General features: G+C 41.8%; 1 protein-coding gene across 5 annotated transcripts in view; it reads right to left on the reverse strand.

Annotated features, from left to right (window-relative positions):
• Window positions 1-22264, reverse strand: part of pde4ba (phosphodiesterase 4B, cAMP-specific a) — a 579805-nt gene that overhangs the window by 45074 nt on the left and 512467 nt on the right. For 4 of the 5 annotated variants that reach the window (XM_073063172.1, XM_073063171.1, XM_073063170.1 and 1 more), the window contains one exon: window positions 3328-3440. In XM_073063172.1, coding sequence (XP_072919273.1) covers window positions 3328-3440 — 113 coding nt within the window. Of the gene's footprint in view, window positions 1-3327; window positions 3441-9126; window positions 9146-22264 lie in introns of those variants that run through there. The other variant, XM_073063174.1, reaches the window with a different exon arrangement.

Consider the following 22264-nt stretch of genomic DNA (forward strand, 5'->3'; position numbering starts at 1 on the left):
AAGGCATTTGGTCAGTTTCTTTTCATGTAAGTTTGTGAAGTGACTGTCCACAAATGATCAACTATTTCAGGCAACGAATCAAGAAACAAGACGGCGAGCCACCCAAGATCGAAGAACCAGCGTGGGAACAAAATGTTTAATGAGGTAGAGGATTTCATACGGTTGGATGTACAAGTTTATTTTCATTTGAAGGATCTTAATTTGACTTTCTGCAAGAAATGATTATTTTTGTAAAGACTTTGATAAATTACAATGAGATTTACCTTGCTTAAAAGTTGTGATGTTGAAGAATTGTCCTGAAAGGAGTTAAACTGGATATATATATAATCTTGGAATTTGAATTTGAATCTGTAGAGATACTGACTTAAAATGAATTACTATTCAACTAACTAGGGATAAATAGAAAGACAATTGTTAATCAGTAAACCTTTAAATAGGGAATTACACTAGATCTAATTAGTTAGAGAAAATGGAGTAACAAAGGTTATTCTAATGAATTCCACTGATTCTAACTGAAAAGGAATTTGGTTTTCGTTTGATATCCGAGATTTGGAATCTAAACAGAAAGTTGGAATTTTGGATTGTTCTTACTCATGTAAATATTTTGTATATGTTTTTGTTTATAAACAAACTTACCTCCAGAAGTGTTTGATTTCTATTCACTGCCTTCTTCCGATACCTAGAGCTTCTGATGGCCTACTAGCACCTAGTGTAGTATTATGTAATTTGATTTTCTCTAAGAGTGTGGCGACCAGTCACTCAAGTTAAGACAAGCCCTACACAGATGTCACATTATGGTTTTGAAGCCTGCCAGAAAAGCTGTGTATTGTGGTAAGGACCAAAGCGGGGCCTTGCATCAAACTTGGAGCCCACTCCATACAGCAGGGAAGTAGCAGCAACTCATTAGCACAGATGTTAACTCAGCCAATATTTCAGACTGTAGTTCAGCAAAACCAACAGATTTTAGCTTCTGTCGTGACAATGAATACCAGAACATCCTGATAGTTTTTTTTTCTCTCTTGTTCTCATCCATCAGGCACCCAACCCTGACCAAAAAAGGTTCAGATTCAGAACCATTGGTTCAGGTCATCCCCCAAAGCCAGACACTTTGCATTATTCAAGCTCGATCCATTGTGAAGGCACTGAACAAGAGAAGTAGAGAAAGGTACATGAAAGATAGGCAATCTGAAAATGAAAAAAAACCCAACTTGATTGGGGGCATTGCTTTGCAATACAGCATGCTTCGACTTATATGTTCAGAATGTTTATTTTGTGTTTGCTTCATTTTTACAATGTGGCTAAGTAGGTCTCTTGACTGTGACCAGAAGTTAGCTGTGATTTGAGACTGTTGATGTGGCCTGCTGGGACTGAGTGGACTGGAAAACCCAGCTGAATGTGCTGTTTGCACGAAGACTATCTGGTTGCCCAGCTCCTCACCACTCTGCCAGCGCCCCGGTGCTGCCCCTCGGCTCCAGCGTGCCAGTTCACTTCTGATATCTGTGGCTGTGTCTGTGAGTCTGTGTCTGGGAGTTGCCACATTTTTCCTATGACCATGTGGCTTTTCCACAGGGTGTTCCAGTTTACTCCCATATCCCTAAGGTGTGCTCGTTGTTAAACTGACTGCTACAAATTTTCCATTCATGTAAATGAGAGGCAGGAAAATTGGAATGCAACAGAGAATAGTTTACAAGTTAATAGGAGGGGAATAGGAAATAATATAAATACACCACTGAGAACTGGCATAGACTTTCTGGGCTAAATGACCTCCATCCATGTCATAAAGAAAGAAATAACTGCAATATTCCTGTTGCCAAGAGCTGTTCCCTTATAATTGCAAAACCATGAGGTATGTTGTAGATATTCATGAAATACAGAGCTCCAGGCAGTGGATTTGTTATTTCAGGACACTATGGTCTGCTTTGTCACATTTTGTGTGGTAACATAGCTTTTGATGTTCATATTGCATTAGTTGTGCGCTACCCATTTTGACAACTGTTGACCCTTGTTGCATGGAAGCCATTTTCTGCTCGGCCATGTTGAGTTAAGCAGAAATGAACTGGTGAACTATGGTGGCGTGAAGTATAGTTGTTAAAAGGAGAAAGTTAAGTGTTATAGAACTGCAACAATTGAAGTCAGTGATTTCAGTTTGTAATGCTGACTCAAACATAAAATCATTCTTAGGTCAACATCTACAGATTTAAAAAAAAATAAACTTTCTTTTCTGGTGCTTGGATTTAAATACAGCCCTGATTAATTAAATGAATTCCACTTCCATAATCTAACAGTCCTGCATGAGATGAATAAGGACCATTCGTATTTTGCTCATACTTCAGTTATTTGCTGATTTTACTGGAAAACATAGGGAATTCCATAGAAAACAAAAAAAAACAACAGAATTCTGACATCATAGATGAACCATACTGTTAAGGCAGAGCAAATATCCTTTACAACTATTGATGATATTACTCACAAGAGTGTTCCGATAAACTTCAGCACAAAACTAGAAATGAAAATTCTTTAAATTATTGATATTTTGTTAATAATTACTAGCTATACTGTATCCTTTGCATAATATTTGACACTATACTAATGAGTAAGCATACAAGAACAGAATTAAACATGTCAATTCATGACGTTTCAAATAATACCTTTAGTCATTCTGCACAAATAATAACTGGTGAATACATAGACATGTCTAAACTTTTATCGAAGGTCATACTCCAAATTCAGTGCAGGACTCTAATATGATCTATTACGCGATCTCTATTTAAAATATGCATATTTGTTTTTAACTGTTAATGAATCTGTTACTATTCTATTGTTTAAAGGTCTACTAAATGTACTAAAATATTATATGAATAATTGTGATCATATTAATAACAAAACTAGTAACATTATGCTGTTTAAAGTATTCATTTCACTAATAATTAGGCAGCAATACAATCTATTTAAGAGCAACAGGTTAATAAATATATATATATATATATATATATATATATATACACACACACACACACACACACACACACACACACACACACACACACACACACACACACACACACACACACACACACACACACTCACACACACACACACTCACACACACACCTAAGTAAGGGTTTTAGTTTCCTTTGAAGATTTTAAAGTCTTTTAAAACATGAATGCATTCTGGTGTAAAGTTGATAAAATATTTGACCATAGGTAGGTGCACATTAGCATTTAATCATAATATACTAATAACTCTCAACTACATTTTATATCAGAGATATTGGCGTTTCTTCCATTTAATTGTCAAGCATGAAAACATAACAAACAATTGTTTACCTTATTCGAAGCCATCTCGCTGACTGACCGGTATGTTTGTATTGTCTCAAGTTGATCCAAACACCAGTCTAATTCTTCCAGAGTCTCCATAGCTAACTTTTGGTAGTTTTCTTCTGTAAACAAGCACACAGGCATGTAGTCAGGGTTTAGCTGCTGCATCGTGTCTATTTCAGAATTACTAGGGCAGCCCAATGCCCGACCACAATGTTCCTTCATCGTGTGTGCTTCACAGTTAATGATCAGAGGTACGGGACAGCTATCCTCGCGTTTGTTGACAAGCTTCAGATTCAGAATATCAGCCAGAAACACTCTTCTAAACGTAGAAGGGGAGTGGAGAAATGACACCATGAAATTTGCATAATAGCGAAGATTTCCCAAATCGGACGTCACGGTTCCAGCATAAAATTAGTCAAGAGTACTGTTTACTCCTTAGCGAAACTATGACAAACTTTGATTTATATTGCATTTACGTTACAGAGCACGCTTGTAGGTTTCACAAGTTGAATGGAAGTTCGCCTTGGAGTCTTAAAGATCTAGGGAAACCCCTCAGTGTCAGAAGAACAGCCCGATTTTTGCCGGACACTTGTTGCCTTGTGAGCTTTCTCTAACTTAATAAAAATGTATCTCCATCAAAGCTCACACAAGGGTAGTCCCTTTTTCCGAATGTGTATCTTATGGGCTTCAGTTGCATTAAGTGTTAGCTGAATGAATAACGTTGTTTCTCGTTAAAAGCCAGAAAATCTTACTGAACGGTGACACAGACCACATGGAAACCCTGGACTGGATTTTCCCAAATCCTAGCATAAAACACGAACTCAATAAATTAGTCAACTACTGATAATGATGATGCTCTGCACCTCATAGCCAATTATTCACCGAGGGTTATCTAATCTCCTGTAGGCATTACACGGTCTTGCTGTTCCTGCTGGGAATATTGAAGACCATCCAAATGCCCAACTACAACTCCAGTTGACACTGGACCATTGAGAGGTCAGTTAACTGAGCTTAAATTCTTTCTGCAACTGATTATGTGGACTGGATGGTCATTAAACCTTTTTGATGATTTTATTGATATGTGTTCAGCAAAACTTTATGCAATTATTTGGAAATCTTACAGTAGAATGAATTTTAAATTAAAAACATTTATTTTTCCTTCATAGTAGCAGATTAAACTGCCAACATTTCCAACAACTTCTGTTTTAGATCTCTTTTGGATAAAATAAATGAACTTGGTGACAGGAGGCAAAGGAGATGGTGGAAGAATAATTTTGTGAGTGGAAGAATGTGAACAGTGGCAAACTGCAGAGGTTAGTATTTGTTCCCTTGTTTCTGATATCCATTATTTCAATATAGAAGCAGAAGACAGTGAGTATATTTGCAGATAACATGAAAGTTGTCGGTATTATGAGTAGAAAGGGTACAGATGAGATAGGAAGTTGGATAGAATTTTGGCAAACAAGAGAAAATCTAAAGATGCTGGAAATCCAAGCACCACACACACACAAAGTGCTGGAGGATCTCCGCATTGCCAGGCGGCATCTATGGAAAATAGTAAACAATCAATGTTTTGGGACTGAGACCCTTCATCAGGGCTGGAGAAAAAAGATGAGAAGTTTAAGTAAGAAGATGGGGGAGGCGAGGAAGACGTACAAGGCAGTAGGTGATAGATGAAACTGGGGAAGGGGCAGGAGTGAAGTAGAGAGCTGAGAAGTTGATTGGTGAAAGTGATAAAGGGTTGGAGAAGGGGGAATCTGTTAGGAGTGGACAGAAGGCCATGGAAGAAAGGGAAGGGAGAGGAGTACCAGAGGGAAGTGATGATAAGGTGAGAGAGGGAAAGGGGAAATGGTGAAGGGGAGGCATTACCGGAAGCTGGGGAAATCGATGTTCATGCCATCAGGTTGGAGGCCACCTAGAAGGAATATAAGTTGCTGCTTCTCCAACCTGAGAGTGACCTCATCGCAGCAGTAGAGGAGCCATGGACCGACATATTGGAATGGGTATGAGAAGTAGATTAAAATGGGTGGTCAATGGAGATCACATTTTTTCGGGTGGAAAGAGCATAGGTGTTTGGTGAAGCGGTCCCCCAATCTATGTCCGGTCTCTCTAATATATAGGAGGACACACCTGGAGTACCACATAGAGTATATAACCCTAACAGACTCATAGGTGAAGTGTTGCCTCACCTGTAAGGATTGTTTAGGGCCCTGAATGGTATGAGGGAGGAGGTGCAGGGGCAGATGTAGCACTTGTTCCGCTTGCAAGGATAAGTGCCAGGAGGGAGAACAAGGGGAAGAGACAAATGTTCAAGGGAGTCGTGTGGGAGCGATCCCTGCAGAAAGTGCAGATGTGCTGGGTGGTGTGTTCCCACTGGAGGAAGTTACAGAGAATTATGTGCTGGATATGGAAGCTGTTTGGGTGGTAGGTGAAGACAACAGTGAACCAATCCCTGGTGGGTTGGAGGGAGGATGGAGTGAGGACAGATGTGTGTGAAATGGAAGGGATGAGGTTGAGGGCAGCATTGATGATAGAGGGAGGGAAGTCCATTTCTTTGAAGGAGGACATCTCCTTAGTTCTGGAATGAAAAGCCTCATCCTGAGAGCAGGTGTGTTGGCAATGGAGATGGCATTTTCGCAAGGCACAGGGTTGGAAGAGGTATAGTCTAGGTAGCTATGAGAATCAGTGGGTTTATCAGAAGATTAGCTGTCTCCAGAGATAGAGACAGATCAAGAAGGGGGAAGGAGGTGTCAGAAGTGGACCAGGCAACTTTGAGGGCAGGGTGGAAGTTGGAGGCAAAGTTTATGAAGTCAATGAGCTCAGCGTGGGTGCAGGAAGCAGCATCAATGCAGTTGTTGATATGGCCTAGGAAAAGTGGGGAGTAATACCAGTGTAGGCTTCAAACATAGACTGTTCCACATAGGCAGGCACAGCTAGGATCCGTGTGAGTGCCCATGGCCACACATTTTGTTTGAAGGAAGTGGCTGGAGGCAAAGGTGAATTATTGAGAGTGAGGATCAGTTCCACCAGATGGAGGAGAGTGGTGATGGAGGGGAATTGGTTGTGTTAGGACTTGCACACAAAATGCTTCAGGAACTCAGCAGGTCAGGCGGCATCTTTGGAAATGTGTAATCAGTCAACTTTTTTTGGCTGAGACCCTTCAGCTAGACTAGAAAGGGGGAAGATGCCAGAATAAGAAGGTGGGGGGAGGGGAAGGAGGACAAGCTAGTAGGTGATAGGTGAGGGAGGGGATGAAATAAGAAGCTGGAAGCTGGTAAGTGGAAAAGGCAAAGGGATGGAGAAGAAGGAATCTGAAAGGAGGGGAAAGTCAATCATGAGAGAAAGGAGGGGCACAGGGGGAGATGGCAGGCAGGTAAGGAGAAGAGGTAAGAGGCCAGTGTTGGGAAATGGGAGGGGGGAAATTACCAGAAGTTGGAAAAATCAATGTTCATGTCCTTGGGTTGGAGGTTACCTTGGAATATGTGTTATTGCTCCTCCAACCTGAGATTGGCCTCATCATGGTGTGGAGGATGCAGTAAAGCAAGTGTTAAAGACAACATCCAGGTGAGGTTGACTGTAACAGTGTGCAGTCAAACCCAGACAAGGGAGACATTTGGCTCAGCCAATCTTGCCCATTACAGACAGATAGGTGAGAATGACTGGAGTAACTGAGAAGAACCTATCTTTCTTTACACAGTAGTGGGTGCTAGAGACAGATTGATAGGAAGAACAGGAGGAACTGAAATATACCCAAGTACTATGGGACAATTGTCTTTACTAACTTCAAAATATCAGGTGTCTGCTTGAAGTTTCAATTGACTTTTAACACCTCTATTGTCATTGCTAAATTCAAATAATTGGTTGTCTGCTTTAAGTTTTGATTGACTCTTATCACCTCTATTGTAAATGGTTGTTGATCTTGCAAGCAGGGAATTCAAACGTGCATAATTTACCAAATGGTCAATATCCATAACTGATAAGCCAATTGTGCATTAAAAATATCAGATATCTGTTCAGAATTCAGAAAAGTAAGGGTGACAGGGGCACAAATAAAATAAATAATGTTTGATTCATAAAGGTGTGTGTTCTGGGCCCAGTTATTTTAGTTATTTTGTTTTATTATTAGTGACAATAATGGGAGAATAGGAGGCCATTGACCCACATGTTGGAAAGGGATTTGCAGATGAAATGTTGCCTCACCTGGAAGGACTATTTGGGGCGCTGAACAGAGCTGATGGAGGAGGTGAATGAACAGGTATAGATTTCTGTCATGTTCAGAGGTAAGACCAGGAGGGGGGTTAGGGAAGAGTTACGAATGGATGACAGAATCATGGAGGGAGCAATCACTGCGGAGTGGGAGGGTGGGGGGCGGGAGAGGTAAATATATGTTTGGTGGTAAAGTTCCATTGAAAATGGCAGAAGTTGCAGAGAATGATGTGTTGGATGCAGAGGCTCATGGGTTTGGTAGGAACTTGGGCAAGAGGAACTCTGTCCCTGTTACGGCAGCAGGAAGATGTGGTGAGTGTGGATGTCTGGGAAATGGAGATGTGGGTGAGGGCAGCATCAACGGTGGAGGAAGGGAAATCCTGTGCTTTGAAGAAATCATCTCTGATGATCTAGAAAGGAAAACCTCATCCTGGGATTTTATGGGACTTCACCCATAAGCATAAAATGACGCATTTTGGAAGTCAGATAGAGATTTGACATATCCAGTATGTCTTAGTGCACGAAGGACTGTTAACGCACAGAGGTATCTTGGGATTTGTTTGCAATATAATTCCCTGAAAGCAGCCGCATTGGTAGATGGGGTAGTAAAGAAGGGATATGGCGCATTTGCCCTCATAGATTGAGAAATGAAAATAAAAGCAGGGATGCCGTATGAAACTTTACAGATCTTTACAGAGAAAATGCAGCAGGAACTTAGCGGGTCAGGCAGCATCTATGGAAAAGAGATACAGTGGACATTTCAGGCTGAGAACCTTCTTCAGGACTGAGAAGGAAGGGAGAAGATGCCAGAATAAAAAAGGTGGAGGGAGGGAAACGTTGACTGTTTACTCTTTTCTATAGATGCCTGCTGAGTTCCTCCAGCATTTTTTGTGTGGCACTTTGGATTTGCAGCATCTGCAGACTTTCTCATGTTTATAGTTTACAAGTCACTGGTTAGACTGCACTCTATGTATGTGTTCTAGTCACCACACCAGAGGAAGGATGTGGTTGCACCACGGAGAGCAGTCACCAGGATACGGTCTGGATTGGAAGACCATAGATATGAGGGGGGATCTGAAAAGCTGGGTTTACATTCTGTGGAGTGACGGAGGCTGACAGATAACCTGAGAGAGGTACGTATCTAATTTTTAATGGAACTCATATTTTGTCAGCTATGCGTGCACACAGAAATATACAATAAAATTACAGAAACTGTGGATGCAAAGTGCATTCAGACAGTGTAATCAATACAATAAAACCAATTAGACTGACTGGCACCATTGTCATGCAGCAGTGCACATTGGCAACTGGCACACGGGAGTGGCATGTTAGATGTATGGTTTAAGGAACTTGCTGAACTCCTCCAGTAGTTTGTATTTCCCTTTCTTACTAACCATTCCTGATATACAGTCTTCTTTCCCCTCCAGTCCTCTCCATTTGTTCCCTTTACTTAATTGAAATAATCTTCTACATAGCAAACTCCTCTGATATTTTTTTCCTCAACTCTGAATCTCAGTCCTGATCTCAATCCCAATCTCACTCTTGGGTTTCTTTCTCTGCCCACATACATTTTCTTCCATTTACTTCCCAAGTCCTTACCTTGTTCCAATTTCTGCTCCCTCCTTCAATCCATTTCCCTACTCTTTCTCAAAATTCAAGGTTCAGGATTGTTTAATATCATTTCCAGTGCACACATGTAAAGGAAAATGAAATTATCTCTGGACCTAATGCAGACCCACCCCCCCAAAATAAAACACTAAGATAAAGAACACTAATAAAAACAACAATTATAAATACATAAGATGGCTTGCATAGATTGATTGTCTGTACATACAGTGATTCTAGGCACAGGAGTACCTGTGCATAAGGTGACTCCGACAGAAAATGATAAAAATAGTGGTGGTGGGGAATGTGGAGGGGTGGTTAGAGGGTGGAGGAGTTCATTAGCCTTACTACTTGGGGAAATGAACTGTTTGAGTCTGGTGGTCCTAACCTGGATGTTATGTAGCTTCCACCCTGATAGGAGTGGAACTATGATTTCTCCTACTCCCAGCGCTCCACATTCCAGTCCCCACCCTCCTTCCCCACTCTTACAATTTCTTGCAGTCTCCCCAATTCTCTAATTTCCAGTCTTCTCTCTACTCCTTCAATTTCCCCCTCCCTTATTCTAATCCTCTGTGCTCTCTTCCACCTCTCCTTTCTGAAGTCTTGTACCTCGTGTCCACTACCTGCCCGCTCGCCTTCCAATTCTACAAACGGTTCCTCTCTCATTGACCTCATGTCCTTTATCTTATATAATGTTATGGAATCACCTATGATAACCTTCCATTGGTAATCAGAAAATATTTTGTTCAGATATTGCACTTAGTTTCTTTTCTATGTGACTCATCACCTCTTGCCTTCCATGAACTGAGTTGCTTTTCATCCCAGGTACTAATTAGATTTTACTGAAGGCAATTTTTATTCATTTACTGAATGTGGATGATATTTAAAGCACACTCGTAGTTGTTCCTGTGAAGATGGTGCTAAGCTCCCTTCTGAATGCTTATAACCTGCAGGTGATGGATTTTCTACAGATGCATCATGGAGAGCACTCTGTATGGCTGCATCTCCGTATGGTATGGGGGAGCCACTGTACAGGATTGTAAAAATCTGCAAAACATTGCAGACTCAGCCAGCTCCATCATGAGCACTAGCCTTCCCAGCATTGAGGACATCTTCAAAAGTTGCTGCCTCATGAAGGCAACATCCACCATTGAGTATCCTCATCACCACCCTCAGAACATGCCCTGTTTTCATTGCTACCATTTAAAGAGGAGGTAGAGGAGTGTGAAGACAAACACCCAACATTTCAGGAACAGCTTCCTCTCCTCTACCATCATATTTCTGAAAGGACAACTTTTGCACTACTTATTTAATTTATATTCTGTATATATATTTCTTACTGTAATTTATATTTTTATTAGCTTTTGCACTGTACTGCTGTTGCAAAAGAACACATGTCATGATGTATGCCAATGTTATTAAACCTGATTCTGACTCTGAATGTTGCGCAGGAAGTTCCTGGATTTAGGCCCAATGATAATAAAGGAACAAAAATATATTTTCAGGTCACAATAGTGATCTAAAGGAAAACTTGGAAATTTTGGTGTTCTGATATATGCTTTCCCCATGTTTTTCTAGATGGTTAAGACTGTTTAAGAGGTATTGGAGTAGGTTAGAGGAAAACCTACGATGCATTTTGTAGATGGGACTCTGTAGTCACTGTATGCCACAGGTGATGGGGGCAAATGCTAAGGCAGTAGATGTAATTGCATTCGGACAGGATGGTCTATCTTGGAAGGGGTTAAATTCATTCATTCTGACAAAAATATTCCCAATGTTTCCTGTGCAAATACAGGAATACTTTGGGGAGTAGGTGGTGAGCCATACTGAAGGATGTCCAGCCTCTTGAGTAATTTGCTGGCTTTGGCCTCAACATCAGGCCTTTGGCCTTAAGTAAAGAAAATAATTCTACAGAGAAAAGTGAAGTCAAAATCCTAGGAATTCTTTCAAAAACAACTGCATATTACATTTGGGAAAATTTAAATATTTTTATTTATTCTTTCACAGAATGTGGCTGTAACTGAGATTTATTATCCTGCCCTCAATTGCCCTCAAATTGAGACAACAGCTATAAAAAACACAAGGTAGGAATGACATATCTTCCGTCTTAAAGGACATTAGTGAACCAGGTGTTTTTTTTATATGACAACCTTGTAGTTTCATGGTTGCTGCCACTATGACTTGCTTTTATTCCAGTTCCTGGATGTCAATGTTTCTGAAGATTATCCATCATATTGATGCAATTATGAAGAAGTCACACCAGTGGCCACATTTCATTAGGAGTCTGAGAAATTTTGGTATATCCCCAAACACGCTAACAAATTCTATAGATGTACCATTAGAGCATTCTGATTGGTTGCTTCGCTGTCTGGTATGGAGGCACCCATTCAAAGGATTGTAAAAAGCTGCTGTAAACTCAACCAGCTCCATCAGGGGCACTAGCCTCCCCACCAAAAAGGACATCTTCACAAAGCAGTGCCTCAAAAAGATAGCATCCATCATTAAGGATACTCAGCACCCAGAACATGCCCTCTTCTCATTACTATCATCAGAGAAGAGGTACAGGAACCTTAAAACACACACTCAAAGTTTTGAACTAATTTTAATTTCATATTCTAACGTAGTAATTTTATGTATTTTCACTGTACTGCTGTTGCAAAACATCAAATTTCATGCTATTGCCAATGATAATGAACCTGATTCTGATTTGGCCTGGTATGAAAACAGCAATGCCCTTGAACAGAAAATCATATAAAAAGTAGTGGATATGGCTCAGTCCATCATGGGTAACTAAGCACATTTACAAGGAGCACTGTCACAGGAAAGCAACATCCATCATCAAGGACCCCCACCACACAGGACATGCTCTCTTCTCGCAGCTGCCATCAGGAAGAAGGTACAGGAGCTTCAGGACCCACACCACCATGTTCAGGAACAATTATTATCCCTCAACCATCAGGCTCTTGAACCACTGGGGATAACTTCACTCAACTTCACTCCAACACTGAAGGCTGAGATGGAAAATAAATCAGCCATGATCAAATGGCAAAGCAGACTCAAAGGGTTGAATGGCTTAATTCTGTTTCCATGTCCTAACTGTTCCCACAACCTATGGACTCTTCTTCAAGGACACTTCATCTCATGTTTTTGATATTTATTCATTATTTATTTATTTTCTTTTGTAATTACACAGTTTGCTGAGATGCGACTTGGATCCGCTCCAATTTGCCTACTGGAGCAACACATCCACCGCAGATTCCACTTCATTGGCTCTTCACTCAACCCTGGAATATCTAGACAGCAATGATGCATACATCAGGATGCTCTTTAGCAACTACAGCTTGGCATTCAATACCAACATCCCCTCAAAACCAATCAACAAGCTTAAAAACCTGGTCTGCAATACTTCCTTGTGCAATTAGATCCTTGATTTCCTGTCTTGCAAAACCCAGTCAGTTTGGATCAGCAACAACGTCTCCTCCATAATCACCATCAGCACAGGTGCACCATAAAGTCATGCGCTCTCACCCCGCTCTACTTGATTTCCACATATGACTGCGTGGCTAAGCACAGCTCCAAAGCCACATTCAAGTTTGCTGATGTAGGCCAAATCTAACATATAGAGAGGTTTTGAGGAAAGAGCAGCAGAATAAAGGGTATAAAGGTAGTAACGTAGAAGGGCTAAAGTGTGTGTACTTCAATGTAAGAAGCATCAGGAACAAAGGTGATGAACTGAGAGCTTGGATACATACATGGAATTATGATGTAGTGGCCATTACGGAGACTTGGCTGGCACCAGGGCAGGAATGGATTCTCAATATTCCTGGATTTCAGTGCTTTAAAAGGGATAGAGAGGGGGGGAAAGGGGAGGAGGGGTGGCATTACTGGTCAGGGATACTATTACTGCTGCAGAAAGAGTGAGTAATGTAGCAGGATCCTCTTTTGAGTCAGTATGGGTAGAAGTCAGGAACAGGAAGGGAGCAGTTACTCAATTGGGAGTATTCTATAGGCCCCCTGGTAGCAGCAAAGATACCGAGCAGCAGATTGGGAGGCAGATTTTGGAAAGGTGCAAAAATAACAGGGTTGTTATCATGGGTGACTTCAACTTCTCTAATATTGATTGGCACTTGATTAGTTCCAATAGTTTAGATGGGGCAGAATTTGTTAAGTGTGTCCAGGATGGATTCCTGTCACAGTATGTTGACAGGCCGACTAGGGGGAATGCCATACTAGATCTAGTATTAGGTAATGAACCGGGTCAGGTCACAGATCTGTCAGTGGGTGAGCATCTGGGGGACAGTGATCACCGCTCCCTGACCTTTAGCATTATCATGGAAAAGGATACAATCAGAGGACAGGAAAATTTTTAATAGGGGAAGGGCAAATTATGAGGCTATAAGGCTACAACTTGCAGGTGTGATTTGGGATGATGTTTTTGCAGGGAAATATACTATGGACATGTGGTCGATGTTTAGGGATATCTTGCAGGATGTTAGGGATAAATTTGTTCCGGTGAGGAAGATAAAGAATGGTAGGGTGAAGGAACCATGGGTGACAAGTGAAGTGGAAAATCTAGTCAGGTGGAAGAAGGCAGCATACATGAGGTTTAGGAAGCAAGGATCAGATGGGTCTATTGAGGAATATAGGGTAGCAATAAAGGAGCTTAAGAAGGGGCTGAGAAGAGCAAGAGGGGGTCATGAGAAGGCCTTGGCGAGTAGGGTAAAGGAAAACCCCAAGGCATTCTTCAATTATGTGAAGAACAAAAGGATGACAGGAGTGAAGGTAGGACCGATTAGAGATAAAAGTGGGAAGATGTGCCTAGAGGCTGTGGAAGTGAGCGAGGTCCTCAGTGAATACTTCTCTTCGGTATTCACCAATGAGGGGGAACTTGATGATGGTGAGGACAATATGAGTGAGGTTGATATTCTGGAGCATGTTGATATTAAGGGAGAGGAGGTGTTGGAGTTGTTAAAATACATTAGTACAGATAAGTCTCCGGGGCATGACGGAATATTCCCCAGGCTGCTCCACGAGGCGAGGGAAGAGATTGCTGAGCCTCTGGCTAGGATCTTTATGTCCTCGTTGTCCACAGGAATGGTACTGGAGGATTGGAGGGAGGCGAATGTTGTCCCCTTGTTCAAAAAAGGTAGTAGGGATAGTCCGGGTAATTATAGACCAGTGAGCCTTGCGTCTGTGGTGGGAAAGCTGTTGGAAAATATTTCTTAGAGATAGGATCTATGGGCATTTAGAGAATCATGGTCTGATCAGGGACAGTCAGCATGGCTTTGTGAAGGGCAGATCATGCCTAACAAGCCTGATAGAGTTCTTTGAGGAGGTGACCAGGCATATAGATGAGGGTAGTGCAGTGGATGTGATCTACATGGATTTTAGTAAGGCATTTGACAAGGTTCCACACGGTTGGCTTATTCAGAAAGTCAGAAGGCATGGGATCCAGGGAAGTTTGGCCAGGTGGATTCAGAATTGGCTTGCCTGCAGTAGGCAGAGGGTTGTGGTGGAGGGAGTACATTCAGATTGGAGGGTTGTGACTAGTGGTGTCCCACAAGGATCTGTTCTGGGACCTCTACTTTTTGTGATTTTAATTAGCGACCTGGATGTGGGGGTAGAAGGGTGGGTTGGCAAGTTTGCAGACGACACAAAGATTGGTGGTGTTGTAGATAGTGTAGAGGATTATCAAAGATTGCAGAGAGACATTGATAGGATGCAGAAGTGGGCTGAGGAGTGACAGATGGAGTTCAACCCGCAGAAGGGTGAGGTGGTACACTTTGGAAGGACTAACTCCAAGGCAGAGTACAAAGTAAATGACAGGATACTTGGTAGTGTGGAGGAGCAGAGGGATCTGGAGGTACATGTCCACGGATCCCTGAAAGTTGCCTCACAGGTAGATAGGGTAGTTAAGAAAGCTTATGGGGTGCTAGCTTTCATAAGTCGAGGGATAGAGTTTAAGAGACGCAATGTAATGATGCAGCTCTATAAAACTCTAGTTAGGCCACACTTGGAGTACTGTGTCCAGTTCTGGTCGCCTCACTATAGGAAGGATGTGGAAGCATTGGAAAGGGTACGAGGAGATTTACCAGGATGCTGCCTGGTTTAGAGAGTATGGATTCTGATCAGAGATTAAGGGAGCTAGGGCTTTACTCTTTGGAGAGAAGGAGGATGAGAGGAGACATGATAGAGGTGTACAAGATATTAAGAGGAATGGACAGAGTGGACAGCCAGCGCCTCTTCCCCAGGGCACCACTGCTCAATACAAGAGGACATGGCTTTAAGGTAAGGGGAGGGAAGTTCAAGGGGGATATTAGAGGAAGGTTTTTCACTCAGAGAGTGGTTGGTGTGTGGAATGCACTGCCTGAGTCAGTGGTGGAGGCAGATACACTAGTGAAGTTTAAGAGACTACTAGACAAGTATATGGAGGAATTTAAGGTGGGGGGTTATATGTGAGGCAGGGTTTGAGGGTCAGCACAACATTGTGGGCTGAAGGGCCTGTAATGTGCTGTACTATTCTATGTTCAAAGGTGGTGACAAATCAGCATATAGGAGAGGGACTTAAAATCTGTCTGAATGCCACAGCAACAACCTCTTACTCAATACTTGATGTCAACAAGACCAAGAAGTTGATTATCGACTTCTGGATGAGGAAACCAAAGGACCTTGTGCCAGTCCTTATCGGAGAGGTGGAGAGGGTCAGCAATTTTAAATTCTTCAGTTGTTATTTTGGAGGACCTGTCCTGGGCTCAGAAATTAAGTGCAATTGTGAAGAAAGCTTGACAGTGCCTCTGCTTAGGAGTTTACAAAGATTCAGCATGACATCTAAACTTTTGACAAACTTCTGTAGAAGTGTAATAGAGGGTATATCGATTGCCTGCATCACAGCCAGGGATAGAAACGCCAATGCCCTGAATGGAAAATCCTACAAAATTAGTGGATATGGTCCAGTCCGCCACAGGTAACGGTCTCCCCATCATTGAGCACATCAACATAAAGCTTTGTCACAGCAATGCAGCATCCATCATCATGGGTCCCTAACTCCCAGGCCATGCTCTCTCCTGACTGCTGCCATCAGGAAGAAGGTACAGGAGCCTCAGGACCAACACCACCAGGTTCAGGAACAGTTATTACCACTCAACCATTATTCTTTTGAACCAAAGGGGATAACTTCACTCAACTCACTTGCCCCACAATGCTATCATATTATTTTGAATGAATTATGTTGTGCCGAAAAGATTTGTTAATTTAAATTTATTTTGTTCTCTTGAAATACTTGCAAGTATTCTCCACTGTAATCATTGAGTGACCACGGTAGTTTCACAGGCCTGTGAATGAATATTCTCAAATGCAATAGATGTGTGTTGATCCACTTTTTGCTCTGTTTCCTCTCCACCTTAGTTCTTTATCTCCCATTGAGTTTTGTTTTACATCTTACAATCACTGTAAATCTGCATCAGCTAGAAAAATGGGCTGAAAAATGGCAGATGGAATTTAATGCAGACAAGTGTGAGGTTTTGCACTTTGGTAGGACCAGCCAGGGTAGTTCTTACACAGTGAACAGTAGGGCACTGAAGGGTGTGGCCAAACAAAGAGATCTGGGAATACAGGTACATAATTTGTTGAAAGTGGTTTCACAGATAGTTAGGGCCATAAAGCAAGCTTTTGGCATATTGGCATTCATAAATCAATGTATTGAGTACTGGAGATGGGATGTTATACATAACTTGCATGAGGTTGTATATGACATGGGTGAAGCCCAATTTGGAGTACTGTGTGGAGGTTTGGTCACCTACCTACAGGAAAGATGGAAACAAATTTGAAAGAATGCAGCAAAAATTTACAAAGACTTCGCTAGGTCTGGAGGACCCAAGTTACAAGGAAGACTGAATAGGATAGGACCATATTCTTTAGAAAGTAGAAGGCTAAAAGGAGATTCGAGAGAGGTATACAAAATTATGAGGGGTACAGATAGTGGAAAAAGCCTATTTATATTTATCCTGATGTTGGGTGGGACTGCAACCAGAGGACATGGGTTAAAGGTGAAAGGTGAGAAATTTAAGAAGAACATGAAGGAAAACTTCTTCACTCAGAGGTTTGTGAGAGTGTGGAATTAACTGCACACACAAGTGGTGCATGTGAGTTTGATTTCAACATTTAAATGTTAAATTTAAGTTTGAATAGGTACATGGATAGAAGGGATATGGAGGGTTTGGTCTCGGTGCAAGTCGATGGGGGGTAGGCAGTTTAAATGGTTTCAGCCTGGACTAAATGGGCCAAAGGGTCTGTTTCTGTGCTGTACTTCTCTAAGACTCTAAATGTGATACCATCTTCAGATGGAATTTCTATTTATCTTACATAATGCTCTTCATTGAAATTTTAACCTAGTTTGACCATGAGGAAATGTAGCGATTCTATAAAACCCTGATTAGGCACATAGGAATATTGTATTCAGTTCTGGTCACCACATTATAAGAAGGATATGGAGCCTTTAGAAAGGAGATTTGCCAGGATGTTACCTGGAACGGAGAGTGTGTCTTATGAGGAGAGGGGTAAACAAGCTATGGCTTTTCACTTAGGAAAGTGCAGAGAGTTCTGGACACAGCTCATCAACTCACAAATCAGTCTCCCCTCCATGGATTCTGACCTTACTGCCACAGTAAAGCAGCCATCATAATCTGGATATTTGCTTTTCTCCGCTGTTCAACAAGATACAAAAGCTGAAAGCTCAAGAGTAGCTTCTACCCTGCTGTTATAACTATAAAATTCTCTACTTCCCTAATGTGATGTTGGATTTTAGACCTCACATTCTACCTTGTTCTGATCTTGTACCTTATAGTTACAAAGAAAGAACAGTTCAGCTAAACAGTAACACTTTAAAGGATAAAGATTAGCTTCATTTGTGACATGTACATCAAAACGATGAAACATACAGTAAAATGTGTCATTTGCGTAAGTGGCCGCAACAATCTGAGGATTTGCTAGGGCTGCCCACAAATGTCACCATGTCTCTGGTGCCAACAGAGCATAGCCTCGGTTTACTAACCCTAATTTGTATGTCTTTGGAACGTGGGAGGAAATTGGAGCACCTTGGGAAGAGCGTACAAACTCCTTACAGATAGCAATAGGAAATTAATTCTAATCACAGATGACGTAAAGCATTTTGTTAACCACAGTGCCACCCATTCTGTTACTGTTTTACATTGTTCTGCCTCAATACACTGTGTAATTATTCAATCTGTATGAAGAGTATGCATGACAAGCTTGTCACCATATATTGGTACATGTAACAATACATGTAACAATTCCAATCCCAATCCCAGTTCTACTTTTTCAAATTATGTGTAGCTCAGTGAGAGTATAAAGTTAACCTTTCATTAGAACAATGAAAAGTTTGAAAATGAGCCTGTTTTGAGCCACTGAGAGGTTGCAAAGACAGCAAAATCTTCTTCCTTGCAACTTACAAGCTGGACCACTGTGTGACTTCAGACAGCATATTATAAAAAAGAACTGGTGATCTCGGAGAAGCTAAAGAAGGGAGTTACTTCACTTATCACAGGATGAGAGATTTCAGTGACAAGATCAGACTGGAAAGGGAGGGTCCTGAGGAAGAGTCTCAGACTGAAATGTTGACTGTTTATCCCTCTCCATAGATGCCTCCTGAGCTGTTAGTTCATCCAGCATTTTGTGCGTGTTGTTCTGGAGAGGGCTGATGTTGTTCTCCTTGGAGTTGAGAAGGAGGAGGTTTGATAGAGGTGGACAAGATCATGGACAAGGACTTAGAGTGGAGAGGAGTTGTTCCCATTAACGATTAACTGAAAGACCAGCAGACACAGTGTAGAAACAATATGGGGCTGTGCAGATATGAGGGTCAAATCTCTCTTTCAGATTTATTTATTTATCTCATGTACTTAGACACATACAGAGAAATGCATTGGTTGCATTAAAAAAACCAACACAACCTAGGGATATGCCGGAGGGAGCCCGTAAGTGTTGCCACACATTCTGGCATCAACGTAGCATGCCAGCCATGTTCAGCAGAACAAAACAAGCAAATCAACAACAGGAAAACAATAACAAAACAAGTCCCTTTTCTCACTTCCACTCACTCACACAGACAGCCAATCCTCCTACCCCAGGACAGGATGGACCGCCAGTCTCCATGACAATCATGGACTCACTGAGATCGTGCCTCTGACTTCCCTAGTGGACTCACAGACTTGGCTTCTGCCATCGGGCATCAACATCTGGACTTGTGATTGAACGTCAGGTTTTAATCTTCAGTATCCGCCCCAGGGTCTGCTGAGGATGGGACTCCAAACTCTAGGCCCTGAACTTTGGACTCATCGATGATGATTTTTATACAGAGTGCTATTGGTTTAATAAAATCACATATACCAAGATATAGTGTAAAGCTTTGTTTGTGTGCCATCCAGATAAATCATTCTGTACATAATTATACCAAGGGAGTTAAAATGAAAGCAGAATGCAGAACATGGTGCTATAATTACAGAGGAAATGAAGTGCAAGCAGAAAACTCCTCCACGAGGACCACAACCTTCTTGTGGTTTAGAGGCTTGCGTGTCTCAATGGCCCAGACAGCTATCTTGGCTGGAATCAGGGCTTTATGCTTTGGCTCTTGGTAGGACAACCCATGCCAAACAGGTCAAAGGGTGAAGGACAGACTAAGAGTGGTCCACCGGTCCTCCAGGTTCAGGGGTTCAGCTCAGGGCTAACAACTCTGACTGGTCAAACAAAACTGTTATGGAAACAGTAAGGAAAAATCCTTCTACATCTGAGTGTGATGGTATTTATGAATCTCCACCTGAGCCTTGCAGGGCTGACAGTAGTGAAAATGGAGAAGATGATACTGGCATGATGAAGGAAGCCCTGAACACCATCAAGGATGGAGGACCTTCATTGCTGCCTTAAACGCCAGCAGGCATAACAGGTAGTACACAAGTAAGTAAGCAGATACATACGATGAATTAGATTGGGAGATCAACTGTCCATCTTTTATTGCTTGAGAGGCCCACTTAAAAGTCCAGTGGGATAAAATCTGCCCTGTGCCCTGATGAATATTATCTCAAGCTTTTGTACCTTCTGTCCAGTGGGAGGGGGAGAAGAATGAATATCTGGGGTCCTTGATTAAGTTAAATACAAGAGATTCAGAAGGTGCTGGAAATCCAGAGCAACACACAAAATTCTGGAAGAACTCAGCAGGTGAGGCCAGGTCTCATTAAGGGTCTTGACTGTTTATTCCCTTCCATAGATGCTGCCTGACTTGTTGAATTCCTCCAGCACTTTGTGCTTGATTAGTTTAGTTGCTTCACTGTGGCATTGGGAAGTGCTGAGAGAGTCAGTGCAGGGGATGTTTGATTGAGTGACATTCAAAACTCTGCAACTTCTTCTGGACTTGGGGAGAGTGGTACCATCCTTGCAAACAGAATCAAAAGGACCTTATATTCCCATTTTCACTATAGATCTGTAGTCCCTAGACACTTCTATCCCCCATAACAAAACCTTTAGGATTCTCCACTTCTTTCTTCAACACAGACAGAACCAGTCCCCTCCAACTCAACAACTTTACTTCTGACTTGCTGGACTCTCTCCAAATCAAATGTTTAGCCATGGGTACTCTTATGGGACCCAGCTATTGAGTGAAGGAAGATAAGAGGTGACTTGACAGGTGTACAAGATGACAAGAGGCATAGATTGAACAGATAATCACAGACTTTTTCCCAGGGTGGAAACAGCTAATCTGAGGGGGCATAATTTTAAATTTCCTGGAGGAAAGTACAGGGCGAAAGTCAGAGGTAGATTTTTTTACATAGGAAGTAGTCAATGCATTGAATGCCTTGCCAAGAGTGATTGTAGAGGCAAATATATTAGGGGCACTTAAGAGACTCTTAGATAGGCTCAAAAATGAATGAGAAATGGAGAGCTATGTAGGATAGAAGGGTTAAATTTATATTAGGGCAGAATGGAAGTCTGGCACAACATTGTGGGACAAAAAGCCTGAACTGTGTTGTTATGTTCTGTGTCCTATTTGCTTTTGGCAAATGTTCGCCTTGCAAACACCTAGGCCCATTGAATTTTGAACTAGAATTGGTTTGTTATTGTCAGATATGAGATACTGTGAAAAGCTTGTCTTGCAAACTGTTCAAACAATCAAATCATCACACAGTGCGTTATAAACAATAACAGAATACAACAGCAACACTTACAAAGAAAATGCAGTGCAGGTAGACAATTAGGTACAAGAACATAATGAGGTAGATTGTGAGGATCCCCAGTACATTTTATTGTACTAGGAAACCATTTAATAATCTTATAACAGCAGAGTAATAACTGTCCTTGAGCCCTATGGCAAGAGTTTTCAGGTTTCTTTTTCTTCTGCTCGATGGAAGTGGTGGAAGGGATAGAGAATGTCTAGGGTGGGTTGGATCTTTAATTATGGAGACAGCAAATTCCACCAAATATTATCTTTATGTTGCTTTTGTTCCTTTTACTTTAAAATCTTGTGATTAATCTCGGTGGAAAAACTGAGCTAGACAATGTCAACCACCCTCTCCACCTCGGCAGTCTTCTGATCCTCACCAGGTACAGTACCTAGGTCGCTGATTCCTGAATCCTCACCAGTACAGTATCTAGGTCTCTGATTCCTGAATTCTCACCAGTACAGTACCTAGGTCTCTGATTCCTGAATCCTCACCAGTACAGTACCTAGGTCTCTGATTCCTGAATCCTCACCAGTACAGTACCTAGGTCTCTGATTCCTGAATCCTCACCAGTACAGTACCTAGGTCTCTGATTCCTGAATCCTCACCAGTACAGTACCTAGGTCTCTGATTCCTGAATCCTCACCAGTACAGTACCTAGGTCTCTGATTCCTGAATCCTCACCAGTACAGTACCTAGGTCTCTGATTCCTGAATCCTCACCAGTACAGTATCTAGGTCTCTGATTCCTGAATCCTCACCAGTACAGTATCTAGGTCTCTGATTCCTGAATCCTCACCAGGTACAGTAACTAGGTCTCTGATTCCTGAATCCTCACCAGTACAGTACCTAGGTCTCTGATTCCTGAATCATCACCAGTACAGTACCTAGGTCTCTGATTCCTGAATC

The sequence above is a fragment of the Hemitrygon akajei genome, chromosome 12, assembly GCF_048418815.1.
Source record: "Hemitrygon akajei chromosome 12, sHemAka1.3, whole genome shotgun sequence".
NCBI lineage: Eukaryota > Metazoa > Chordata > Chondrichthyes > Myliobatiformes > Dasyatidae > Hemitrygon > Hemitrygon akajei.